This window comes from Lontra canadensis, unplaced genomic scaffold (assembly GCF_010015895.1).
Source record: "Lontra canadensis isolate GAN:19392208 unplaced genomic scaffold, GSC_riverotter_1.0 scaffold66, whole genome shotgun sequence".
NCBI classification, from domain to species: Eukaryota; Metazoa; Chordata; class Mammalia; order Carnivora; family Mustelidae; genus Lontra; species Lontra canadensis.
This window is the reverse complement of record NW_022631060.1, coordinates 11383060-11407363: the sequence shown is the minus strand read 5'-3', so window position 1 is coordinate 11407363 and position 24304 is coordinate 11383060. Positions and strand designations below refer to the sequence as shown.

Genomic DNA, 24304 nt, shown 5'->3' with positions numbered 1-24304 from the left:
GGTGGGGGGTGTGTGCGCAGGGCTGGGGATGGTCTTCCACGCCCTCGCAGGTGTGAGCACACGCGGCTCACTGAAACGGCACTTGGAGGCGCGTGCGTCAGAACCGGGGCACGATCCCCACAGGTGGGTCTCAGCCCCCTGCGGCAGGGCCGGCTCGCCACCGCACAGCAGATGCGTCTCCTGCTGGCGTGGGCTGCACCTTCTGCCCCCACGCAGGGGAGCCTCCGAGCCTCGGGAGTGCAGCGAAAATGGTGACGGCGGGCCACGGGTTCCAGGGCCACAAGGGCATTTCTGGAAACCCACAGAAGCTTCCAGAACGCAGGTGACAGTTCCTCAGGCACAACTCCTGGTCAACGGGGGAGGCAAGTCCTGTTTCCAGGGCCAGCCGAGCCTGACACCCCAGCCGCTGGGCCCAGTGACCCCTCTGCCCTCTGCCCCTCAGAGCAGGCGGGGGAAGCAAGGCCTCACCTCTGAGCTGTCAGGGTTCTCAGGGTGGAACCTCACGCTGGAGCAGAGAGGAAGGAAGCCGGGGCTGTGTCACTGGAGAGACGGGACAGGAGGGGCCCTGTGCCTGGGGCAGCACCCGCCCAGCGCTCAGGCCTCTGCGGGGTGAACGCTGCGGGCTGGCCTCACCGCTGCCCCACGCAGTCAGGAGAGATGAAACTGGGGCCCACCCACCTCCGGGGCATCTGGGAAGCTGGAGCTGGAGTCACCCGTCCCGGGGGGGCGGGGAGGTCACCTTTATTGACAGACACATGTTATGTACACGTGTGTTACCACACACGTCACACCTGTGGGTAAGACCAGGAGCTCAAGATCCAGGGGATAAAAACAGCACCGAGAGAAGGCGCCAAGGGCCCGGGGCCTGCGTCCACCAGCCGCTGCCCCGACCTCCCTCAGGGCTTCTGGGTGGCGGGAACTCATTTCTGAGGGCACAGGTCACTTAAAGTCTGTTAACAACTTGACCAGCAAGTGTTTTCACCTTCTCCTCAACGTCCCCCGAGGTCCCCAGCCCCCGACAGCTCCACGGCACCAAGGCGGGGGGACCCGGGGACCCTCACACGGTGACTTTCTCCATCACGCTGTCAGTGACGTGGACTTCATCCGCCTGGACAGTGACGGCTGCCGACTGACCACACAGGTGCTGGTGGTCCTTCCAGTCCTGCAAGGAGAGCACAGCCCCCCGTTACCATGAGCGGCCACCTCACCGCGCAGTGGGGGCAGGGCCTGGGGCGGGGGCCACCCCCAACATGCAGCCTCTGCTCTCGGCCCAGCTTTGCCTGCCAGCTCACGTGGCAGACTACTGGGATGAGCCTGAAACACACCGAGACCCAGAAGCACGTCTACACTCTGGCCCCTCCTGCCTTTCAGAGAGACGCACAAAAGAAATATTCGTGTGTACAAGGAAATTTTTATACCTGATATTGTTGCCCACGGTTTTATTTGCAATCCCAAAGTAAGGAAAGCTGGAGCCAGCCACGAGTCCACAGAACGGTTTGGTGGCACTGGCTCACGGGAAGACTGGGGATAGAGGCTACTACCAGCCTCTTTGCGGGCAGAAAGAGAGCTGAGCTCCGGCGAGGCTGGAGCCGTGTGCAGGCCGTGTGGAGCCGCCTCTCAGCCCAGATGGCTTCTGCAGGAGGCTTGGCGGCCAGGGCCAGCGAGGGTGTTAGTCAAAACAGACGTAACCCTAGACAAGGTTAGCGTTTGATTAGAAAGTGACAGGACACGAGCGACTGTAAACACACTCAGGGGAAACACACGCACCCGCACGCTAACAGGTGGTTTCTAGGACGGCAGGACTCCTGCCATCTTCATGCTGTCCTACGTTCTCCAAATCCCCTACAGTAAGTGCGCCCTCTTTTTACAATAAAATAGTGACATTTAAAAGCATTGTATCAGGGCGCCTGGGTGGCTCAGTCATTAAGCATCTCCCTTTGGCTCAGGTCATGATCCCAGGATCCTGGGATGGAGCCCCGTGTTGGTGGAGGGGTCCCTGCATGGCAGGAAGCCTGCTTCTCCCTCTGCTTGCCGCTCCCCCTGCTTGTGCTCTCTCTCGTTGTCTCTCTCTCTGTCAAATAAATAAGGAAAATCTTTTTTTTAAAGATTTTATTTATTAATTTGACAGACAGAGATCACAAGTAGTCAGAGAGGCAGGCAGAGAGAGAGGAAGGGAAGCAGGCTCCCCACGGAGCAGAGAGCCCGATGCGGGGCTCGATCCCAGGACCCTGGGATCATGACCTGAGCCAGAGGCAGAGGCTTTAACCCACTGAACCACCCAGGAAAATCTTTAATAAAATAAAATAAAATCGCTATATCAAAAAAATGGAAGTCTAACTTGGAATTACCTAAAATAAACTCTGTAAATCCTCACAGTGTGTGAGCCCTCCCAGGCTGGCGTCAGGTCCACAGCATCTGACGCCCTACATGACAGTTAACTCAACCTGCATCATGGCGGCATATGGGATGGCAGGAATCATGCGTGTTTTAAGAGAAAACAGGAAACTGGCAAAAGTTCTGAGAACCCATGCCCACAGCGCGATCTCCGCGAAAGACCTTTGCCCTGCAGACGACACCAGTGAGAAAGTGAGCGGACAAGTCACGGCCGGGAGGAAACATGTGGAGTCAGGAGTCCGAGGAAGGACTGCGTCCAGGTGTACAGAGCCCTCCGCGCACAGGGGAAAATATTTGAACAGATGTATCCTCCAAAAAGACACACCAACGCCCACCGAGCACAGGAGAGGACGCATGGCCTCCCAGTAACAGGGGAGGGTCCTCAGTGTCCCCGGTTACGGGCGGAGTGTGGATTAACCGCACTGGGGTACCGCCGGACCCGGTCCAGACGGCCACGGCCTGCCGCACGGCACCCAGTGTGGGAAGGCAGTTGGGAAAGCGGTTGGGAACTTTCTCAGCAAAGCTAAACTCAAACTTACAGACGACCCAGCACGCCTGCACCACTGTGTCCAGCTGGATGTGCAGACACGTGCACACCCGAGAAGGCACACCGCACGGGGGACGGGCTGGTGACGACGTGTGCCGCTGGCGCGGGAGCAGAGGCGTGTACACCTCACAGCAGACGGGCCAGGCAACCACACGGTGCCGAGAGGCCAGAGGCGGAGACCATGCGGCCCAGGACTCTGGGCACTGAGCTGCCCACACAAGGCAACTCTATGCACAGCCTAGAACCGTGGGGGCCGCGGGGTCTTCCAGGGTGGCAGACGGTTCTGACGGGGAACTGTGCTGTGGCACCGGTGCGACGTGCATTTTGAACAATCCCTCAGTTACACCTGAAAAGGGGCGAGTTCTGCGGTGTGGCCGTCACCTGCCCACGAAGGTGCGCCCCACGTGCGGGCACGGACGCAGAAGGACGCAATCCGAGGGCTGAAATCCACAAGGGTCCCGCCCGGGGCCGCCTGGCGGCGCCAACCCCCATCACCCGTTCTCGGGCACAGAGAACTGGGGACGGCCCTTCTGGCGGGACCACGCGGGTCCTGAGGTCGGCATCTCCAGCTGACTACGAGGGGCTCGGGTTCCCGGCTCTCCCTCATACCCCGTCCAGAGTTCATTTTGGGCACAACATGAGACGTACAGTTTTCAAAACACATTTCCTACCAACTTGCAGAAATAAAAGCTCGTCTTCCTCCACACGACACACAGCGAGGGCGGCCCATGGAGCAGGGGAATCGGTCAACAAGCCCGAGCCTCGGAACCGCCTCCCAGTTCACAGACAGAGGCCCCAGACCCTAGTTTACATCCAGACAAAATCTGGTCTGAAAGAATCCCACCAAGAAATAAACCTACAGACCCTCCTGCGCAGGCCCCCGTTCAGGGTGGACGGCAGAGACCAGCCCAGAGCCCTGCGCCCTCCCGGCCCCACAGGTCAGGTCTCCTGCTCAGTCCTGGGCACGGGCTCCTGCCCCACGGTGCCCGGTGAACCCCGCCTCCATCTCCTCAGTGCAGAGCCTGCTGACAACCACTGCAGGGAAACGCAGACGGACGGACAGACGGGAGGCAGGCTCCACCCCCACAGACACACAGACGCAGCTCCAGGCCACCAAACCCTTGAGAGCAAAACGCCCTGGTGCACCGCTGGGGGCGGCAGGCAGGTCTCCGGGACCCGCAGGATGGGAGAACCCGCCCCTTCCTCCCTGGGCCGCAGCCTCTGCCTTGTGAAGGCCTCAGGCTCCTGCAGACCCGGCGCCCAACCCCCATCATCTCCGCCCCCTCCCGCCCAGCGTTGCTACCCGGGCCACAGACTCGCTGGGAGCCAAGGAGAGCTTCGGAAAGCCACCAAGTGGCAAGTGCCCTGGCTGGGGACAGCGGTGTCAGCATGCCCATGTCCACCTCGTAAAGGCAGCAGGAAGGCGACACTAACGGCTCCATTTGCCACTGCTCGTCCACACAACACAATGCCTTCTCGGCTCTGCCAAGTCCGTCGGCGCCAAGAGGGAATTACACCCGTGGTCGCCATGCAGCTCAGCTCCTCGCGGAGTCTGTAGGAAGAGCTGCGAACACCGGCTCCCACAGCCGCGACTCCAGAAATGCCCGTGAGCCCCGGAAGCAGAGATGCGGGCAGGGCCACCTGCTGGGACCCACACCCAAGGGCCTGGGGCTGGAAGTGTGGACTGTGGCAGCCTCAGGGCAGGGACCTCCCAAGGCCTGGCCGCGGTACTCGCCATGGGCGGCTCCTTCAGGACTTTCACGGAGCCCACAGACCCTGGGCAAACAGATTAGCCAGGGCGGGTGGGGGCTGGGCCTCCTGGAAGGGGCCAGGGCAGCGTCTCTGAGTGGGGAGTGGTGGGAGCGGGGCAGTGAGGACGCACCTTGCGCTGGCAGAAGGTCGAGCAGTAGTTCACTTTGTGGCAGCCGGTGCACTCGCTCAGGGCCTCCCGGCCACAGTTGACACAGGACTGCTGCAAGAAGGACACAGGCCAGTCAGTGTCACGGGGACGCCTCCCGCCCGTCCACCCTCTGACCCGTGTCCTCACCCCCAGTGATGCCCAGACACATGTCCCCGTCACGCCCACAGCCAGCTCCTTCTCTCTACCCAAGAGGGTCTACACGCCTCAGCCATGGCAGACACGGACACGGCAACATGCCGCCTTTTCCGGAGTCTGAGGAACTTCATCGGCGCCAAGCAAGCGGAGGACGCCAGCCCGGGAGCAACCTCCTTCACTGCTGACGGCCGACTGCCATCAGTCGTGGCTGACACTGCCCGCGCCCGTGGACCCCTGGGCTGCGCCTGAGTGGCCGGGAGCATGTTGGGACCCCCACCCCGGCACCCCATCCCCAGCTGCTGCACACTCCCCAGCCTGTGCCGCCCCACCAGCCCAGCCGGTCTCTATGTCCGTGGAAACGTGCGCTCTGTGCGCTCTCCCCCTGAATCCCGTAACTGGAGCTTTGTCTTTGAACGAAGGGAGGACTTCATGCAGGTAAGTGACCTGTCCCCAGATGATCGCAGTGGCGCGGCCCGTGCAGGGGCCATCAAGCCGTGGGCTCCCCGCCAACGCCCCGGCGTGGAGACAGGTGCCAGGCACAGGCCGGGACACCGGGTCTGTAGAGGCCAGAGAGCACGAGACTGTCCCAGCGACACTGACGGCAAGTGAGGGCCTGTGCGCGTGGGGCGGTGGGTCAGGGTGTGGGCAGTGCCCACGTAAGGCAGACGCGCCCGCTGGCACCCGGAGGCCCGGCTCTGCGTGGGTGAGTGGCCGCAGCCGGCCTGCCGCAGGGCTCCCTTCTGAACGTCGGCTTCCTTCCTCACAAGCCGTCGCGTGTTTCCATGTCTAACGTTCTTCCGCTCATAAAACCACCCGGGTGCGCTGCTCCCTCCCGGAAGTGGGAGCGATGGCAGGAGCCCAAGCGGCGCAGTTTGCCCCCTGCCTCTGCTTTATGAGACAAACACGCAAAGGGAAGAAAGAAAAGACCGTCTAGAGCCCCGTATGGAAATTTCTCCAGGAAGAGTAAGGGCTTCCCAGGGTTCACGGCGCCGAGTGGAAGCAGAGGTGCGGCTGGGCGTGAGGCTCTCCCAGGTAGAGGCTTGGTGGGAGCACGCACCCGGGAGCCCTCATCCCCACGCCCGGGGGAGGCTTCACGCTGCAGGAGCAGGAGGGCTCCAAGTCCTCCCGCGTCTGTCCCCACAGGGAGCACGTGCTCTCCCAGACCTCCTGGGTTCACACTCCAAGCGCCCAGCGGTGTCGACGGGAAGCAGAGCCTCGGAACGAAATCGAAAGGTCACAACGGACAGCCGGCCGGGGACGGACGCCACCAGCGTGTGGGAGCGCCCCGCACCTCCGCCTGCCCCACACGCATGGTGGGTTCGTATTTAACAGAAATCACACCGCGGTTGGCACCAGAGTCTGCCGCCTCATCTGCAGGTACAGACAGACGGACACGTACAGAAACACCGACCAGTCTGTACACGCAGGTTGTGAGCACACGCGGCTCCGTCCGTCCACCAAGGGGCCCAGAAGCTACGACGCCCCAGTGGCGGCGAGCACACCGGCCCCCGCAACTCGGTTCCCCAGACCGTCCTCCAGCGAGGGAACCAGGGCTCCCGGAGGAGAGGCTGATTCCAGGCCTGGGGAAGGGGAGGCCAAGCCAGGTCTCGGGGGTCGTCCAGCGCCAGAAAGTGCACCGACGGGAGGACGCCAGAGGGACCCAGGAGCCAAGCGAGAGCACCCGTGGGCAGAGGAAGGAGCAGGTGCAGGGCACGACCGGACAGGAAGCACACGGCCACGAGCCATCCCGATGTGAACAAAGAAACGGACAGAAAGCGAGTCTCTAACGCACAAGAATTCCAACGACACCCGGACGCCACGCCCAGCCCTGCTGTGCCCTGCTGGGCGGGAGGAGGAACCCCTGAGCCTCCCACTGCCTGTGGCCTGCCCTCCAAGTGCCCAAGCTGAGCCTTGGGGTCTTGGGTCCTTCAGGGTTACATCAGGGCCTGAGGGTGGGCCTGTGAGGGATGGGTGCCCCGAAGAGAGCAGAGAGCGCTCCGTGCCCGAGGGGAGCCCACGACAAGCACGCGGGGTCCACAGCCTGGAAGAGGCCCTCGGGGGCCCGAGCTCACAAGCCGGGCGGGCGCCGCGACTCGACCGCGGCCCAGGAGACTGTCCGGGCCCCAGGTGCCACGCGCACCCCTCCACTGGGCACTTCTGTGCCGCGCCGTGCTTGGCTCTTCAAACTGAGGACGACCAGCGCGAGGCTGAGGCACGGCGAAGGGCCACTGGCGGCCGGGCAGGGCCGTCAGCCAGGAGCACCACGGCCGGCCCCAGCCGGGGCCCACAACCCCGAGGCCATGGGTCGGCTTCTGCTGGACACCGTGGCCCTGACAGGGAAGGGTCTGCCTTTCTGCCCCGTGGGACCGCTGCTGCGCTAATTACACGCGCAGGCGCAAAGCACTCGTGAAAACCGCGAACGTGGGAATCGTCTCCCCGGGCCGAGTCTGCTTTTCTCCTTCTTCGCAATCGAGGACGGAACGTCTGGCGGGCGGTCCGAGGCAGCAACAGCTGCGTTCTTGCTCAGGGAGCCCCCGAGGCAGGGTTCCCGGCGTCTTCCTGACCCCTACGGCCCTCACTGCTCGTGTCCTGACCCTGACCCCCCGATACTCCTGGGGACATACTTCGGGACAGGCTGCACCGCGGTCTTTCCAGTCAAGCAGCCAGCAGCGTTTGCTTTTCTAACCCCAAACACCTCCCCACACCGCAGTCACACCGAAGGACGCCCCGTGATGGCACGAAAGCCTGTGTTCTCTGTGGGTGGGAGCTCCAGGAAGGGAGATCTGCTTTCACACTGGCCCACGTCCAACACTCCTGTCACGGCAAGTCCCGCTAGACACTTGGCGGTCTCCACACGAAGAGCCCAGACAACCCGCGGGCCTACCCGGCTCTCCGGCCGCCTCCCGGCCCCTGTCCCCATGCTGTGGGCTGCTTCTCACGGCGGGACACCTGCTCTGGGCCTCCCCCTTCACACCGGCTCACGGCGGGGGGCCTTCCTGCCCTTCCAAACCCCACCAGGCCCCAGAAGGTCCCTGACAGCAGGCTCTCCATGGGGGCCGCGAGGTCCCCTCACTTCACAAGACCACAGCATGCAGGCATGACCACCACAGGGCCACAGAGCTCAGTCCTGTCGTCCCACATGTGCATAACCGGGGTCTGCAAGCGCACGTGACGTCACCAGGCCACCCAGGGAGCAGGGCTCCATGTACTGAGGCTGTGCACTCTCCCCCCTCCCCGGCCTCCCTCAGGCGCCCGGCTCCCCACAGAATCATTTAAGAATGTCACGTCCTGTCCAGGGCTTGAGAGAAGAGACAGACACGCCTGATTTCACCGCGCAGGACACGGACAGCGGATGGATGTGCTCAGCGGGGAAGACAGGCCCAGAAGCGGCCCTTTCACAGAAATGCTGTGTTCTCCCACCTGCGGCATTTTTGAGGATAAAAGCATTTCGTGTCTGTTTCTTTCTTAAAAATACGTAAAATTACCAATAAAATCCAAAGCCCCACCTTGGGGGGGGTGTAACCTTACCAATCCAGCCACAGGCAAGAGACTGGCCCGTGTCACACACTTTTCCCAACAGGAGTTCGGCTTTTGGACCCTGAGTGTGAACGGAGAACGTGTGTGCTCTTGCATGGGAGAAAGTGGACACGCCGGCGGCCCTGGTGCTGAGCTCCACGCCGATGAGTGTGGCCGCGGCCCTGGCAGACGGACACCCCCCCGCAACCGTGTCTCCGTGTGCTTTCATGTCTGTCCCACTCGTCACTGGAGAATTCTGACCAAGGGTCACCTACAAATTCTATTCTGTGACACAAAAGCCCACGTGAATGAGTGCGGAAAAATCTAAAACCAGAACCCCCTCCCCCGCTCCTTTCCTCGCCAGCTCGAAGCTGAGATTTCTGTGCGGCTGGTGCCACCTGGACCCATCTGACAGGAGCTGGGCTCACAGGGAGGGGGTCCCAGTGCCCCCGGCTGGGGGGAGCGCACAGAGCACAGGGTGTCCCCAGACGCTAGTCTCCGCAGCACGAAACCAGGCTGCGCCAGCCACCAGGGATGGGCGCCTACCAGGTCCCCCCGGGGCAGGGAGCCCGCAGCTCAGTGACGGTTCTGAGTAGGAAGGCCAATGTCTGTTTTCCCGTCTATGCTTCTGCGTACAGCCTGAATTAGCAAAACGCAGACACGTCTTCCTTTTCAGTCCCTAGAAGCTGCCCGGGCAGCTGTGCAGGGATGTGCCTCTCCCTCCCAGAAGGACACTGTTGGACAGACAGACGGAGCAGTCAGGGAGCTGGCAGCTGCCCCGTGTGCGGCCTGGGCCGCAGGACGCCGGGGAGGAGGCTTTCCATCACAGCTCAGATCCCTTCCTCACCCTCAATTTTTTTTTTTTTTTTTTTACTTCTTTAAAGATCTCATTTATTTGAGACATAGACAATGACAGAGAGAGTGAGACCGAGAGCAGGAAGGGGAAGCAGGAGAAGCACACTCCCCGCTGAGCAGGGAGCCCAATGTGGGGCTCGATCTCAGGACCCCGAGATCATGACCTCAGCCAGACGCAGACACTCAACCGACTGAGCCACCCAGGTGCCCCTTTCCCCACCCTTTAAAATGATCCCCCAGATCCCTTTAAACTCTGGGGGAAGATCCCAGCAACACCCATTCAGCCCCTGGCGGCACGTGCAGCCATCACAGTGGACCCAACGCACAGCTGTCACTTTTACCTTTTACAATCACATTGACTTCATGGGGCTTGAACTCACAACCCTGAGACCAAGACCTGAGCTGAGATCAAGAGTCAGATGCCTAACTGACCAAACCACCCAGGAGCCCCTAAGAGTACTTTTTCTAAGCAAACACAAATACCGATTTTAAGATGGGCAGAGGGCCTGCAGAGAGACGGCCCCGGCGCAGACGGCGGGTGGTCCAGTGGCTGGGTGTCCTCGTGTCCCCAAGGGGAGGCACAGCACAGGAAGACACCCCCTCCCACCCACTGGGCGGCCTGAGCCTCACTGTCTGCATGACATCAGCACTGCCGCCAGGCTTTGGGAGGAAAGGGGGCACGGTGCCCGCGCCACGGCCACGAGGCACACCATGCGCCGACCAATGCCAGGGCAGAGGCGCAGGGCTCAGTGGGGCCATGAGCACCCACAGCTGCCGCCCAGACGGCTGACCATGGGAGAGCCGGCTCGGGAAGCGGCCAAGCAGCACCACAGAGCCTCTCGCGGACACGGGATTCGTCCTGAGACCAACATCAGGAAGAAATCTAGAAAATTCTCAAACATTTAAGAAGCTACCAGTCATTATCTTTAGGTAAAGAGATTAAGATTTTTTCTTTCTGCTTTTCTCTTTTTTTACAGAATTCATCATGGATTATGTATTACTTTAAAATTATAGTTCTTCAAAAAATATTTTAAACTTATCTGCTTCTTCAAGGGAGCAACATTTTTCTTCCTTGGAAAAGAAACCATACATTAAGAAATCATTTAAAAAATTAAGATCCCAAGATGGAGAGGAGAAGGGAGTTGGGGGAAATCGGAGGGGGAGATGAACCACGAGACACTGTGGACTCTGAGGAACTAACAGGGTTTTGGAGGGGAGGGGGGTGGGGGATTGGGAGGGCCTGGTGGTGGGTATTAAGGAGGCAGGTACTGCATGGAGCACCGGTGTGGTGCATAAACAATGAATTCTGGGACACTGAAAAGAAATTTTAAAAAAATTAAGAACCCAAGGGTGCCTGGGTGGCTTAGCCGGTTATGTGTCCACCTTTAGCTCAGGTCATGATCTCCGGGTCCTGGGATCGAGCCCCGCATCGGGCTCTCTGCTCAGCGGGGGGCCTGCTTCTCCCTCTACGCTGTCCCTCCCCCTGCTTGTGCGTGAGATAGGCAGACAGATGACATCTTTAAAGAAAGTACCACCACCATCGCCTGGCCGGCGTGCTCCCAGCCTCTGCTCCATCCCTGTGCGACCGAGCGGACCGCACTCCACTGCACACAGACCGCCCCGCAGGCGCACGCCTGCATCCTTGTGTCCACGGTGGAGGGAAGACAGGCCCCCCGCAACGGAAAGGCCGTGCGAGAAAAGCCAAAGGGGCTGAGCCTTCTCTGTGCTGCAGCGACCGGCTGCCATGAGAAAGCGCTCTGTCCCAAGGCCCATGAACCCTGAGCCACGCTTGGAATCTTAAGCTGTAAGGGAAACGCCCACAACGGTGCCCAAGGGGCCAAGGAGGCGGTCTCCACAGGGCACCGAGATGCAGGCGAGGGGCTAGGACGGGAAAGGGGGTAGAAATGGGAAAGCCACATGCCTGCCCACCAGCTGCCTCCAAGACAGCCCAGAGGAGGCCTCTGCAAACCGCAGAGCCGACAGTCTGAAAGTACACACGACATCTGTCTGTGACAGGTGAGGGTCCAAAACCAAGTACCAGGGCCAGTGCAGAGCGCCTCTCCCTCTTGAAATACACCAACCCCATTTACAAGGACAGAAACACCCGAGCAGGGAGAGCGGTCAGCGTCCTCTGAGAAGAGCTTCGTTTGTGAACGACTCTCTGGTCCCGCTCTTCCAGAAAGGTGGGGAACGTAAGCCAACGTAGACAGCGCACAGAGGGCCCCCGAGCCGGCGGAAGGCGCAGGGCGGTCAGCCACAGACCGGGCCTTCTGCTCAGCCTGACATTACCTCTTTCCGCTCTGTCTCTGCCTGGACTCGGGCCTGGGCCACGGCCGCTTCTCGGTAGGAGCTGGCCTGCTTGGCCTGCTCGAACAGCGTCTTCAGCTGCTGCGCCGTACTGAGCAAGGAGTTGACCATCTCTTCCAGGTACAGCCAGCTCCGCTGCTCTGACATTTCCAGCCCGTTGACCACCGTGGGAGACACGGCTTTGGTGGGGGTGGAGGGTGGGACCGCCAAGGCCGGCAGAGAGGTTAACACTGAACAGTTGGAAAGCGAAATGAAACAAGAAATCAATACACTTCCGTATTAGGTTTCGATATGAAGCGATGCCAGCATGGGTCCTTCCACGTTTCGGTAACACTGAGCACGCCTTGCCGTCCCTGGAGACGCCAGCGAGGCCGCAGGGACCGCGCACCCCACAGGCAAGGTGGCGCGAGAGCACCGCCTCCCTTGGCAGGTCCCCGCAGTGGCTCGGGCCCCCCACGGGTCGTGGGCCGCCACGTGGGCCGAGCTCTAACAGACACGGGCCGCGGAGGGGACTTCGCCAGCCCCCGCTGTAGCGCCTCAACCGGAAAAACCCAGACAAAACCCGCTTCGCCTCCAAAGTGCACCTTCATGAGCAACTCGGGGGCTCCCAGCCTGCAAGCCGGGCGCTCAGACCCACCTATTTTGGGATGAGATGTCGGCAACGCAGCTTCTGGAAACGGTGCAATCTGACAGCTGTCCTGGTAGCCTGGGTAGTGGGGCTCCGGATGACCAACTCTGCAGGAGGGCTGCACCCCTGCCTCTTGCACTGTCGGGGCAGACGGGACCAGCCGGCCTGCTGACCTGACTGCGGCTGCACCGGTGCCCGGGTCAGTCAGGGCGGCAGAGATGCTGGAAGCGGGGTACCCCGGGCCACGCCGAGCCCCAGCTGCCTGTCTCTGGCTTTTGGCCGCCGCTCCCACAGCCCCTACCAGTGCTCCCAGGGGCTTGTGCTGCGCGGCTGGCTGACAGCAGCCGTGGGCGGACCAGAGCACTTTCTGTGACACCGGTGGCCCCGCACCCCGCCTGCCTGCCCAGCGCCCTCCCGCACCCACCCATCCCAGGCCTCGGCTGCACGCTGCCCCCACCATGCCCCAGGTGAACGGGGTGACGGGTCCCCGCGGGGCAGGTGCTGAGGACAACTCACCCGTGGCTCCTGCGAAGACGTCACCCTGGGCCGGGCTCTCTGAGATGACGGCGGTAGCCTCCACAGTGGACGCCCGGTCAAAGGTCAGCGCGCCCGAGGTAGTGATCTGTCCTGAGGGGGTCACGGTGACTGGAAAAGCACAAGTACCTTTCACCACCCAGCTCACCCACGGGGCAGGCCCCAGGCGCCTCTGCAAAGGCAGGAAGAGACCAGGGACCCTGGGCGCCGGGGAGGGGACCGGGGCCGAGGCACGGGTGGCAGGCTCTCCACGACACCCCGCTCGCATCCCGACTGGCCTCGGCAGGAACGAGGCACAAAGCATAGGCCCCCCAAGGGCTGCTCCCCGTGGCCCGACTCTGCCCGGCCACCGTGTGTCCGCAGCCTCTGCGGGCGCCCGGCACCGGCCCGACGCGCGGCCCCCCAGGACGAGCCTGCCCCACGCCCTCGGTCCCTGCCTCCCCGCCTGGGCCACAAACGCGGACTTTCCCCCTCCTCCCGCTGTTCACGGGCCGCGGGCACCGACACCCAAGGAGAGCCTTTGCTGGGAAGGCGCTCGCGCAGACCACCCCGCCCGGGAGCAGCCGCGCTGGGTTCGCCTCATGAGGAAATACGTGCGCGCGCACAAAGGGGTCTGTGGAGACCAGGGAGCCCCCCCCGCCCCCCCAGAGGACCCTGCCCTGAACACCAAGGCAAGCCCCAGGGGTCGGAGGGAGGAGCGGCCCCGCCCGCTCCCACTCACAGGCAGCGGCGGCTGCGGCGGGGAGCAGTGCGATGTTTTTGGGGGGCTCCTTCTTCACGGGGGTCGTGGGCAGCTCGCTCTCCTTCTTGCGCCTTTTGTAGGGAACGAAGAGCCTGACGGGGCCGCTCTGCGGGGAGAGGGGCAGTGAGGGGAGGACAGCGCCGCCCCTGGCCCCGCTGCCACCAGCTCGGCTGCCCCTGCCCCGGGGCAGGGCGAGACTCATCATGGCCAAGGACTGACCTCCTTCGGACCCCAAGTTCCTCACCCGGCAGAGGAGAGACTTTAGAAGAGTGCGTGACTCACACTGTTTGAACAAAACAGAAGAATCACCAACGCACAGGGTTTTTAGGGTTAGGGACGTGCAAGGAGACGAAGCAAACGGCGACCCAGTTAAGGAGACAGGAGAGCCCCTGCCCCAAACCAGAGGATCCCAGCAGGGAGGAGGCCCTGTGGTCGCCAAGTACAGGGAGACACCACACCGGCAACCACGGAAGCGACTGACCAACACCGACCAGATCTGCGGGGCGGGCGGGTGGGGGGCTGACGACTGCAGACCCCGACTGCAGACCCCGAGGGCCACACCTTCTTGCTGGACGGCGCAGTGCCCAGGGGCGTGAGACCTTCCGGAGTGGACGCAGGCCCACCTCCGCGGACCCCGCCACTCGGGCTTTCACCTGAGTCCTCTGGCTTTCAATTCCAGAATCTCCACTGGAGCTTCCTCGTGATTCCCGTCTCGTCACAGAGACACAGCCCCCCCGGCCCCCCCTCTGCACAGGGCACACATGAAGGCCAGACCCCCAGCCGCTGTTGCAGCAGTAAGTGTGGCCATGGGGAGCGGGGGTGTACACGCACTGCCCCCGCCGCCAGGGGGCCTCGCCTGTTAGTAACCAGTGCAGGGGTGAAGCTCCCCCGCCCCCCGCCTGTCTGTGATGCTCTGCAGCGGCCACTGGAGCGACTGAGACACGGGCCGTAGATTCTCCAGACGCGACCCTCGGTTCTGTGAACACCGACGGTACCGGGGGCCTCTGTCCCAGTGACACCTCAGCCGAGTCTGCCGCACCTTTTTTTCTGCGTGGCTCACACTCGCTGTTTGTGTCTGACAACTTTTTGTTGAAAACTGGACATTTTAGGGGATGTACTCTAGCGACACCGAGACTGACCCCTTCTTTGCAGGGCTTCCTGCTGCTGCCCACGGGCTTGGGGACCAGGCTATGCCCCAGCGGAGTCCACGGCGGAGTCACAACAGGGGAGTCCCACAGTGGGGGAGTCCCATCCAGCAGAGTCCCTCTGAGGGGCAGGGAGTCACCCTTGCAGAGTCTCACAGCGGAGTCACAGTGGGGGGGTCACACCCCCAGAGGCACTCTGCTTCCACTGGCGGCACCACTGCCCCCACAACGCCCAGGGCATAAACTGCTCCGTCGGATCCCAACTGCATGAGGGCTCCTTTACGGGGAGTTTTCGAGACAAATCTTTGGGGTCTGATCTTATCCCAGGACTCTTCTGACTGCTGTTTGCCCTGGTTCTCTGGTTAGCCTGCTGCTCTCGTGCTCTGCCAGCCCCCTCCTCGGGGCTCATGTCCACAGGGCCCTGCTCTGGAGGCGGGGGCAGGAAGGGTTGCCACGTCTATCAGGGCGACAGCCCTGCTTTAGCAGCAGGGCTCTGGGCAGGGGCAGAGCCTCTGGTCTCGGCCTGCCTCCCGTGGCATGGACCCCCACACTAGGAGCGAGCTGGGGGGACACTGGGGCACAGTATTCCTGCCTGGCCGCTCCTGGGGGGAGCCTCTGCCCTCTGGGAGAGGCTGGGTGCAGGCAGGGAACCCCAATCTCCCGGTCATGCTTGCCCAGAATTTAGTTTCTGCAACTCAGAGCCAGGACTGGGCCCATGAAATGCTGCTCTCCTTCTGGTCCCGGTCACAGTGCCGAGGGGAGAGGGACTGGGGCTCCCTGCACACGGTGCTGGAGGGAAGCGGGACGGAGGTGTGCGGGGCTCTTCACGCTACTGCCCTGAAGGGGAAGCCGGAGTGTTAGCATTTACAAGTCCCAGTCACCAAGTGTTCGTTTACGGATCGTGCCTTTGGTTTCCCACCCGAGAAACCCCAGGCCGTGAAGCTCTCCCGTTTTCTTCCACACACATTAGATTTGTGTTTTGGATAAATCTGGATCCGTGCTGCGTTTTGGAGGCACTTGCACATAAAGCGCCAGGGTGGGGCCAAGGCGTGTCCCCAGCACACAGTGTCCAGCTGTGCCCACAGCACACACGGGGGCACACGGAGCCTCTGGTGTCGCCAACGCGGCTCGTCTTCATGACAGCCACTGTGGGACGGGGCTTACCCGGCCTGTGCTGGGGCTCCTCCAGCTTCAGTCGTCTTCTCAGAGTTGTGCCGGCCGTCCTTTGTCCTTTGCCTTTCCAGACGCGCTTTCAAGTCAGCTCATCTGAAGCGCCAGGGCCCCGCGGGGATTGTGGCGGGAACCTTTCCTGAGGGAACCGACGAGGACAGAGCACCGAGGGGAGCCGGCGCTTTCCTCGCTGTCCTCCACCGGGCCTGGCGCGCCTGCGCCAGCTCCCCCCAGGGTCCTCTCGACGGCATTTTCTAGGTTTTTCATACACAGATTCTAGGTTTTTCATACACAGATTCGGTACACGTCCTCTCGGATTCACGTCATTTCAACATTGCGGAGTAACTGCAAACCATTCTACCAAGGGGTGTGGACTTCGGAACGGAGTGAGTTTCCTCCCACCGCTCTCTTTCTCCCCGCAAGATTCCCCAGAATCTCCCCACTAGCTTCTCCAGGCGAACTGCAAATTCATTTAATTTTCACAAAAACATCCCATTGTTGATTCTACCAGAATCATATCTCGTCTATACAGGAGCTAGACAATTCGAGAATATTTAGTTTTCCACCCAAGGGGGTGATGTCTCTTCAATTAAATGTTCTTTCATATCTTCTAATAATTAAGCAGATGAGTAATCAAAATAAAGTCAGGAAATCTCATTAAGCAGCTATTAAAATCTGAAAATATTTTAAAACCGAACTCAACACTAAGGAAGACTAAATACTGGGCTATTCGTGAGTCAGTCCCACGCTTTAGAAAGCCGGACAGCAACATCCACTAAAATCAACGAAAACCAGTTATCCTTTCCGAACCTGTTAAGGATTCAGGATAAAAAAGTATTTCAAAAGATATTAAAAACTCCTTTAAAATAATTTCAACATGGTAGTTTTAAGACATGACGTTTAAAAATGTAGAATATAAAGCAGCACATGTACACGTCTCATAACCACAGAAGCAAAGCGTGCGTCTGGTTTGGGGTTAAGACGGTGACGTCATAAGCACTTTCTACCGTTTGGACAAGTCCCCTTCCATGTGCTTTGACCACCGTGCGGGGCCGGCCTCATGCACCACCTGAGGCATCAGAGTAACATCTGAGAAGCAGAATTTGGGTGAGACACTGCCAACAACCCCTCACTAGGCTGCAGGGTGCGAGGGACCCAAGGACACACGGCCCGAGAGCTGGCCAGGACAGGTACGCAAGCAGGAAGCTGAGGGTCGGCAGCGCCTGTGAGCGGACAGAGCCGCTGAGAGAGCCTGGTGCTGGTCACTTCCTGGCGACTCACCAAGGTCATGTCGTCACAGCACGCGGCGCAGGTGCAAGACGCAGCATGTGGGTTTAGGATCCCGTCCTGAAATTCAGAGAGCCCCGCGGTGCGTGAGAAAGTCGGCCTTCCGCCAAACCACCAACGCTAGAGGGGGCAGCCAGCTCTGCCGCCGGGCTGTCACTCGTGGGTTAAAGCCCTGTCACTTCCCGAAACTCCTCTCCCCCACACGTCTATACGAGGCCATTACCAGGGGCAGGATCCACTGTTTCCTCTCTAGGAGATGAAAGATTCTATGGGCATTCTTTCCTTCTTCCCTTTTTTTTTTTTTTTTTAAGATTTTATCCATTCGTTTGTCAAGACAGGGAGAGAGAGCACAAGCAAGGGGAGGGGCAGAGGGAGAAGGAGGCTGTCCACTGAGCAGGGAGCCCGACGCGGAACCCGATCCCAGGACCCTGAGATCAGGACCTGAGCCAAAGGCGGCTGCCCAGCGGACGGAGCCTCCCAGGCGGCCCGGGCCATCACTTCCTGACCAGCGCCCAAAGCGCTCCACTGCGAGGAGCAGTCAGAGGCCTGTCCTCACGTGACAAGTACACGGAGGCAGAGGGAAGTTGGGCTTCTGAAGAGGGCCTGTGCCTCGGCCGGACCGGCCACATCGTGTCATGCTCCTGCCCAAACTGTCACTGCCCTGCGTGAAACCCCGGCAAGACGAGCCTGGGTGCCCGGCCCAGGGCCACACGTCCCGGGGGCTGAGGACCCACAGCCAGACCACACGCCTGCATTCTGTGTTCCCCACGGGGCGTGGTGGCCCAGGGAAGCCCCCCGACCCCCGGCCCAGCCCCGGGAGGCGCCCCCCCACCCCGCGCCCTCGGCCCTCCTCGCAGACGCGGCACCTGAATGAGGCACTGCAGCGGCCGGCCCGCGTAGCGGATGCTCCTCTTCCAGTCTTTACTGCTGGCTCTCCCCGCCATAGCCTCAAACTCGGTGGGACTGTACCAGTTCTCCCCCTGCTTAATGCAGCGGCCCCGGCCTCCTGAAGCAACAGCGGGGCCGGCAGAGTGAAGGCACGGCCCGCCCGCAGCACCCCGGCCAGCCGACGGCAGCCGGGTTCCCTTGCTCTCCTTCCCTGCCTCCCACCCAGCTCCTGCTGAGCCGCTCCCACACCAGAGCCCCCGCATGATCGCGTCCCCCTCTGCGAACACCCCCACCACGAACCCATGCCTGCAGGCCGTGCCTGCTCTCTGCGCACCGCCCCCCGCGCACCACAAGCCCCCCATGGTCTCATGCGGAGCTCACGGCATCCGCCCCGCTCCCAGAATGGGAGAGAGTCCCTATCGCCTGTGGGTCCCCATCCTGACCCGGGAACTTAGGGAGCTCATTCCAGTCCTGCCTCTCCCTTGGCTTTCCCTCGTCCGGAGGTCACTATGTCCTCTCCACGCGCCCCCACCACACCCCAAACCTGTCGTGGCCTCAGCTCTACTGCCCAGGGCCGCGAGCCTGGCCTGCCCCGCTGGGCCTGTGCTGGGCAGGGACTGCCGGGGGTAAGGTGTGCCCGAAGCCCAGGCCCCACGCCACCTCACCTGAGCCCAGCCGACTCTTGAACAACGTGCCGCTGATGTTCCGGCACCGCACGGGCAGCTCGCTGTCATACACTGACGGGTCCCAGTTGTACTTGGTGCCCCCTCTTTCCTGGCCGGGAGCTGCAGGACTTGGAGGACACTGAGGGCCTTGGGCAAAGGAAGCATTTGGAAAGTAAGAGACGTGGGGTGCACCCAGCCTACCCGGAAAGGCACGAGCACCTCCTGGGCTCCAATGGCGGGGTCTCCCACTCCCACCCGGACACAGCAGCACGGCCCCCTTCCACCCTGGGCAGCTCCTTCTCAGCCTGGAAAAGCCCACATCCTCTACTCAAACAGCATTTCTATTCCAAGTTTACCACAAGACTAACTAAGCCAATCCCAGAGGGAACTCGGTGCGCACTCGGGTGCCTTCTGCCCCGGGAGGCCTGGAGTGGGGACGGGCGGCACCTGGGGTGAGCGGAGCAGCGGGCCCCTTCAGCCCGGCCGTCTCCACGATGCTCCCGTCTGTGTGCACGACGATCAGCGTGGCCTTCTCGGTGTTCAGGCTGTCCCCGATCTGCAGCGCTGTCCTGCCGGACTGGAGACAGAATACCCCTGAGTCGTCTCGGACGACAGCTACAGGGCCTGGCCCCTGGTCCTTGCGAACCACCACAACAAGGGCCCCCCACTGGACTTCAGGTGCCCCTAAGACCCTAAACACAGGGCCAAGCACAAGGGCCATGCTCTGCCTGGGAGGCCCTGTGCAAACACTCACCACCACCTGCCCAAGGGAAAGAAGGGGCACGTCCCATAAAGACACCCTGGGAAAAGTGCCCCCCGTCTACCTGAGCAGCCTCTGCATGCTCACAGGTCTCTAGGGAGGGTCCCAAGAAACCAAGCACAGTCACAGCCGGGGTCTGGCACGGGACTCCCTTCTCACACCCGTGCCCAAGCACAGCTCTGCCAATGGCCACTGCATACCAGGACCACCCCCGCCGCACTGCTCACACACCTGGCCACGGTGGCCAGGGGCTACAATGACAGCACCTGCTTCCTCTGGGTCAGCCTGGCCTCGTCCTTCAAGCTGCCCTGCTCCCCGGGCGAGCCAGGAGCCCCCTCCTGTCCCTGCTGTCCCTAGGCGCCCGCCTCACAGGGCTCCGGCAAAGGAACTCTCAAGGCTTTGTCCAGACAGCCCTGGGGTGGGCGTCACTCACTCCAAGCGGCCGGTTCAAACCCAGCACCTGGGCTGCTCTGATGCTTCCTGGTGAGAACAGAACCCACAAAGGCAAGTTAAAAAGACCTTCCCTTGGGGCGCCTGGGTGGCTCAGAGGGTTAAGCCTCTGCCTTCGGCTCAGGTCGTGATCTCAGGGTCCTGGGATCGAGCCCCGCATCGGGCTCTCTGCTCAGCGGGGGCCTGTTTTCCCATCTCTCTCTGCCTGCCTCTCTGCCTGCTTGTGATCTCGGTCTATCAAATGAGTAAGTAAAATCTTTTAAAAAGAAAGAAAGAAAAGAAGGAAAGAAGGGAAGAAAAAAAGAAGGAAAGAACAAGAAAACAAATGGCCACCTTGGGGCGCCTGGGTGGCTCAGAGGGTTAAAGCCTCTGCCTTCGGCTCAGGTCATGATCTCAGGGTCCTGGGAAGCCTGCTTCCCTCCCTCCCACCTCTCTGCCTGCCTCTCTGCCTGCTCGTGATCTCTGTCTGTCAAACAGATAAATAAAAACTTTAAAAAAAAAAAAAAAGAACTTCCCTTACATCTGAAAATCCAATCAGGGAAGGTAAGTAGCAGCTCCCACCCCGAACACATGCACACACACCTGCGCACACACCCAGGACCTGGGCTTATACACCTGGAGGGTCACTGTCTTGCTTAAGCACGTCCACACGGCTCGTGTCGGAATCACTGAGGACGTGCAACCCTCTGTGTAAAAGGGAACGTTCCGTGTTCAGCTACGAATCACAGAAACGTTTTCCTCATTGAGGCCAACGAGAGTCCAGAGATATTGGAGGGCTGGCTCCCTCTCAGTTTCCAGCAGGATCACATGGAGTCCCCAGGTCTTCCTGTCCTCAGAGACTGCTGCGAGCACCACACCCAGGACGGTCCTCCCTAGCTCCCTGACCCTCTGACTCCAGGCTCTTCTAGAAAAGCCCACAATCTGCTGCTGGGAAGGAGAGACCAGTTGGAGGAGTGAAATGATCACCTATTGGCTCGTGTGTGTTCAACTCCCTAAGAAATGAAGCAGGTTGTGAACTCTGCGGTCTGCGCTTGTGACTCCGAGTGTGAGTGGGCTGTTTGTGGCCAACAATAGTGACTTTGCTTCCAGGGATACAGCGCCCCAGGTGTGTGACCAAGGCTAGAAAGGAACCGTGACTAAGGGGCGCCTGGGTGGCTCAGTGGGTTGAGCCTCTGCCTTCAGCTCAGGTCATGATCCCAGCGTCCTGGAATCGAGTCCCACATCGGGCTCGTTGCTCAGCGGGGAGCCCGCTTCTGTCTCTGCCTCTCTGCCTGCTTGTGTGCGCTCTCTCTCTCTTCCTCTCTGACAAATAAATAAATAAATAAAATAAAATAAAAGAAAAAAAGAAAAAAGAAACCGTAACTAAGAGCTGCGGCAAAGCTCCAGAAGAGTCCCATGTGGTGTGGTCATCGGGCAAGGACCGGGAGACCCGAGCACAGCCTGAGGGAAGGGCGCAGCCACAAGCCTCCAGGCCCCCAGGGAACCCAGAGCAGGCCGCTGGGAGAGCCAGCCTCAGGGAAGACGCGCTCTGGGGTCTGGGGAAAAGTGCTCGCAGGGCCGCTTACCAGAACGTGTCCCGAGAGGGAGGCAGCATTCGCCACTGACGTGGTGAAGACGTTGTCTGCGGAGGCACCCACGTTGGCCACGGTCACCGTGGTCACCTCTGCAACACAGGGGCCTGACTCAGCACATCATCAGAGCCGGGGGCCTCCCACCTGGGCCCCAAAACAGCGTCTCTCCATCGGGTGTCTGCATTTCCAACCAAGGGACTCTCGACATTTGTACACTAAGTGCTCAGCCAACACTTCTAGGCCGCAGCCTAGGTGACCCGGGTCTCAGGAAAAGAGAGAGGAGAGGCTCTCCCAGCATTAGAGCCCTTCATCCGTCGAGAAAACCGCCCCTGCCATGCTCCCACTGAGTCGCCCCTGGGCTTCTTGCTCCCTTTTAGGAGAAAACCACACACCAAGGCTCCACACGTGCTGTGGTCATCGTGTGACCAGACACCTGCCACATCACCAACACACAGTTCCCCTCTTCCCGGCCCCCCTCTCCAGGTCAGCACAGGGCAGGCTCAGGTCCCTTCATTGTCCTCCTCCTCCACCTCCCCTTCTCCTGGCCCCTGCCTGCTGCAGAGGCTCTCCTTCCCGTTCGGGGCTGGGTCCCACCGCATTCCTGGGGCAGCCTCTGGCATGTGGGAAACACCCACAAACACGGCCTGGAAGAGTCCTGCATATTCCATCAAGCCGGCGCCCCCCACACCGCGCTGAAACACCTGTCCCGCGTCTGCATCCTGCCCTAGACCACGCCGCAGGAGGGCCGAGGGCATCCCCACCGGAACACACCGGACTCCGCCAAGCAGCTGTCTGCCCAGGGGAGGTGGCCTCACATGCCGCTGGGTTACTTCCACCTGGAAAAGTCGTGACCTCAGGAACTTAGAAAAGCAGTAATGGTTTCATGTATGTAAAAACGCGGTAAAATTTTGCAGGAAAACAACTCATTTCTCTGAGGCTGTGATGAATGGTATCACATTTCTTTTCTGCATCCACAAAAAGTACACGCAAAAACCACAAAAAAAAAAAAAAAAAGAAAAACTTCATGGTCCCAAGTCCCAATATTAAACCAGTTTAGTGACAAGACCTAAAGACTCTAATAGCCACAAAGCCTTCTCCCCTCGTTCGGGAGGACCCTGAGCAGACCACACCCGAGCAGCGGCGCGGGGGCAAGCAGGACGTGGCCTGCACCTGAGGGCCGGATGAGCGCCTGGAGTGACCAGGACAACCAGGACCGAAGCGGCTGCTGTCCAGTCCCTGAAGCCAGGAGGCTCCTAGGGGAAAGTGCCTGACAATGTGTGCTGGCAACACGACGGTGCTCTGCCAGGGTTCCCACACACAGCTCTGAGTCCCCAAGGCCTCCAGGGCCACTGGGGAGCTCCCAGTTAGGCCGGGTCCAACACCTGGGAAAGTCTCTGCCATCTTTGGGCTGGCAGAGTGGGGAGACAGACAGCAACAGACCAGGACGGCAATCTAAGGAGTCAAAGGATGATGCGCCCAAAGGTCACAGGACCTCCCCAGCTGGGTGAGCACTGTCTTGTCAACCCTGAGCTGGCCCTAAGGATTCCAGGTGACCGGACACAGGCACCCCCAGGCTTCCCTGGGGCAGGAGCCACATCGGATCCCCACTCCCCTAACTCCCCAGCCCCCAGGGTCACCAGTGCCAGGGAGAGACAGAGAGAGTCCCTGCCCAGCGTGGCCAGGGAGAGACAGAGCAGAGGTCAGTGAGGGGGAGAGGCAGGTGCAGGGAAGGTTCTGGAAGGAGTACAGGATGCTTCACAGGGGAGAGTGGCGCTGGCACACGGTAAAGAGGTGTGGGAGGCAGTTTCCGGGAAGAGTGCGGGGTGGGCGGGCAGGGCCGGTGACGCGGGCCTGCGTGCAGCAATGTCAAGGCGCACGAGGTAGGTGTGAGGCATGCAGGAGGCACGTGGTCGGGGGAGCAGAGGCAACCGGGGCGCCGGGGCGCGCACAGCAGGTGTATGCAGGGCAGGTGCGCGCGGGTGCGCAGGTGCGCGCAGGTGCGCGGGGCAGGTGCGCGGGAACCGCGGGCGGGCGGCACTTGCCTGCGAAGGCTGCGGCCGCGGCGGCCTCGTCGGGGCCCGGGAGGGCCTCGGCGCCCATGTCCATGTGCCCGGGCTCGGCGGCCATCACCGCCACGGCCGTCACCCGCCGCGTCTCGCGCTCTGCCTCCGAGTCCCCGTCCTCCTCCGAATCCTCGTCCCTGCTGAGCACCGGCTCCTCCGCCTCGCCTCCCGCTGCGGCCGCGGCCGCCGCCGCCACAGCGGCCGCGGCCGCCACCGCCGCCGCCTCGGCCAGGCCCAGCTGCTTGGCGGCCGAGTCCGAGTCCTCCATCCGGACTCCACCGAGCCGGCCCGAAGGCGTCGGCCGGGGCCGCCCGAAGGCCGGGACGGAGCCCGAAGCGCGCCGCGCGAGCAGGGCCGCCCGAGCAGAGCCGAGGCCGCCCGAAGCTGCCAGCCGGGCCGAGCCTGGCCGAAGCCGCCCGCCCTGCCGAGCCGAGGCCGCCCGAACAGGGGCCGAACCGGCACGAAGCGGCCCAGTCGAGCCCTGCCGACGGCCAAGAGTCCGGAACCGAGGACGGCCGAAGCGGCCCGAAGCGCGGAGCCGAGTCTGTCCGAATTGGCCCGAGGCGGCACGAGGACTTCCGAGCGGCTCTGCGCTACCCCAACTCGGCGCCTAGGAGGCCTGCGCCACCCGCCGTCCCCCGCAACGGGGTAGCCGACTGCGGGGCCGAATCTCGCCGGCCTCCGACGCGGCGCGCCCGGGCCCAGAGAACCTTTCGCCGCAGGCTC

At 61.6% G+C, this 24304-nt stretch overlaps 1 protein-coding gene across 3 annotated transcripts; it reads right to left on the bottom strand.

Moving 5' to 3' along the window:
* Positions 1-716: 716 nt before the first annotated feature.
* On the bottom strand, positions 717-23984 carry DEAF1 (DEAF1 transcription factor). Of its 3 annotated transcripts, XM_032879845.1 has the most exons (13): positions 23799-23984; positions 23558-23759; positions 21510-21607; positions 19182-19311; positions 18735-18881; positions 18048-18187; positions 17176-17241; positions 13559-13685; positions 12820-12948; positions 12313-12441; positions 11658-11905; positions 4824-4913; positions 717-1162 (listed from the first exon to the last, which is right to left on the bottom strand). In XM_032879845.1, the coding sequence occupies exons 1-13, from the start codon at positions 23844-23846 to the stop codon at positions 1058-1060; spliced, it is 1659 nt and encodes a 552-aa protein (XP_032735736.1). In that variant the 5' UTR covers positions 23847-23984; the 3' UTR covers positions 717-1057. The 3 variants fall into 3 exon arrangements, with proteins under 3 accessions (XP_032735736.1, XP_032735735.1, XP_032735737.1); XM_032879844.1 differs by having other exon boundaries at positions 23558-23984; XM_032879846.1 differs by lacking the exon at positions 4824-4913 and having other exon boundaries at positions 23558-23984.
* Between the last annotated feature and the right edge of the window lie 320 nt (positions 23985-24304).

Bases quoted from the DNA above. Each gene is read 5' to 3' on its own strand.
- DEAF1 (XM_032879844.1), bottom strand. From the start codon at position 23,846: ATGGAGGACTCGGACTCGGCCGCCAAGCAGCTGGGCCTGGCCGAGGCG. The intron at 12,442-12,819 runs GTGAGTTGTCCT...CTGCCCCGACAG, and splicing joins CGTCTTCGCAGGAGCCACGG to TGCAAGAGGCAGGGGTGCAG. The intron at 11,906-12,312 runs GTGGGTCTGAGC...CCAACTGTTCAG, and splicing joins GACATCTCATCCCAAAATAG to TGTTAACCTCTCTGCCGGCC.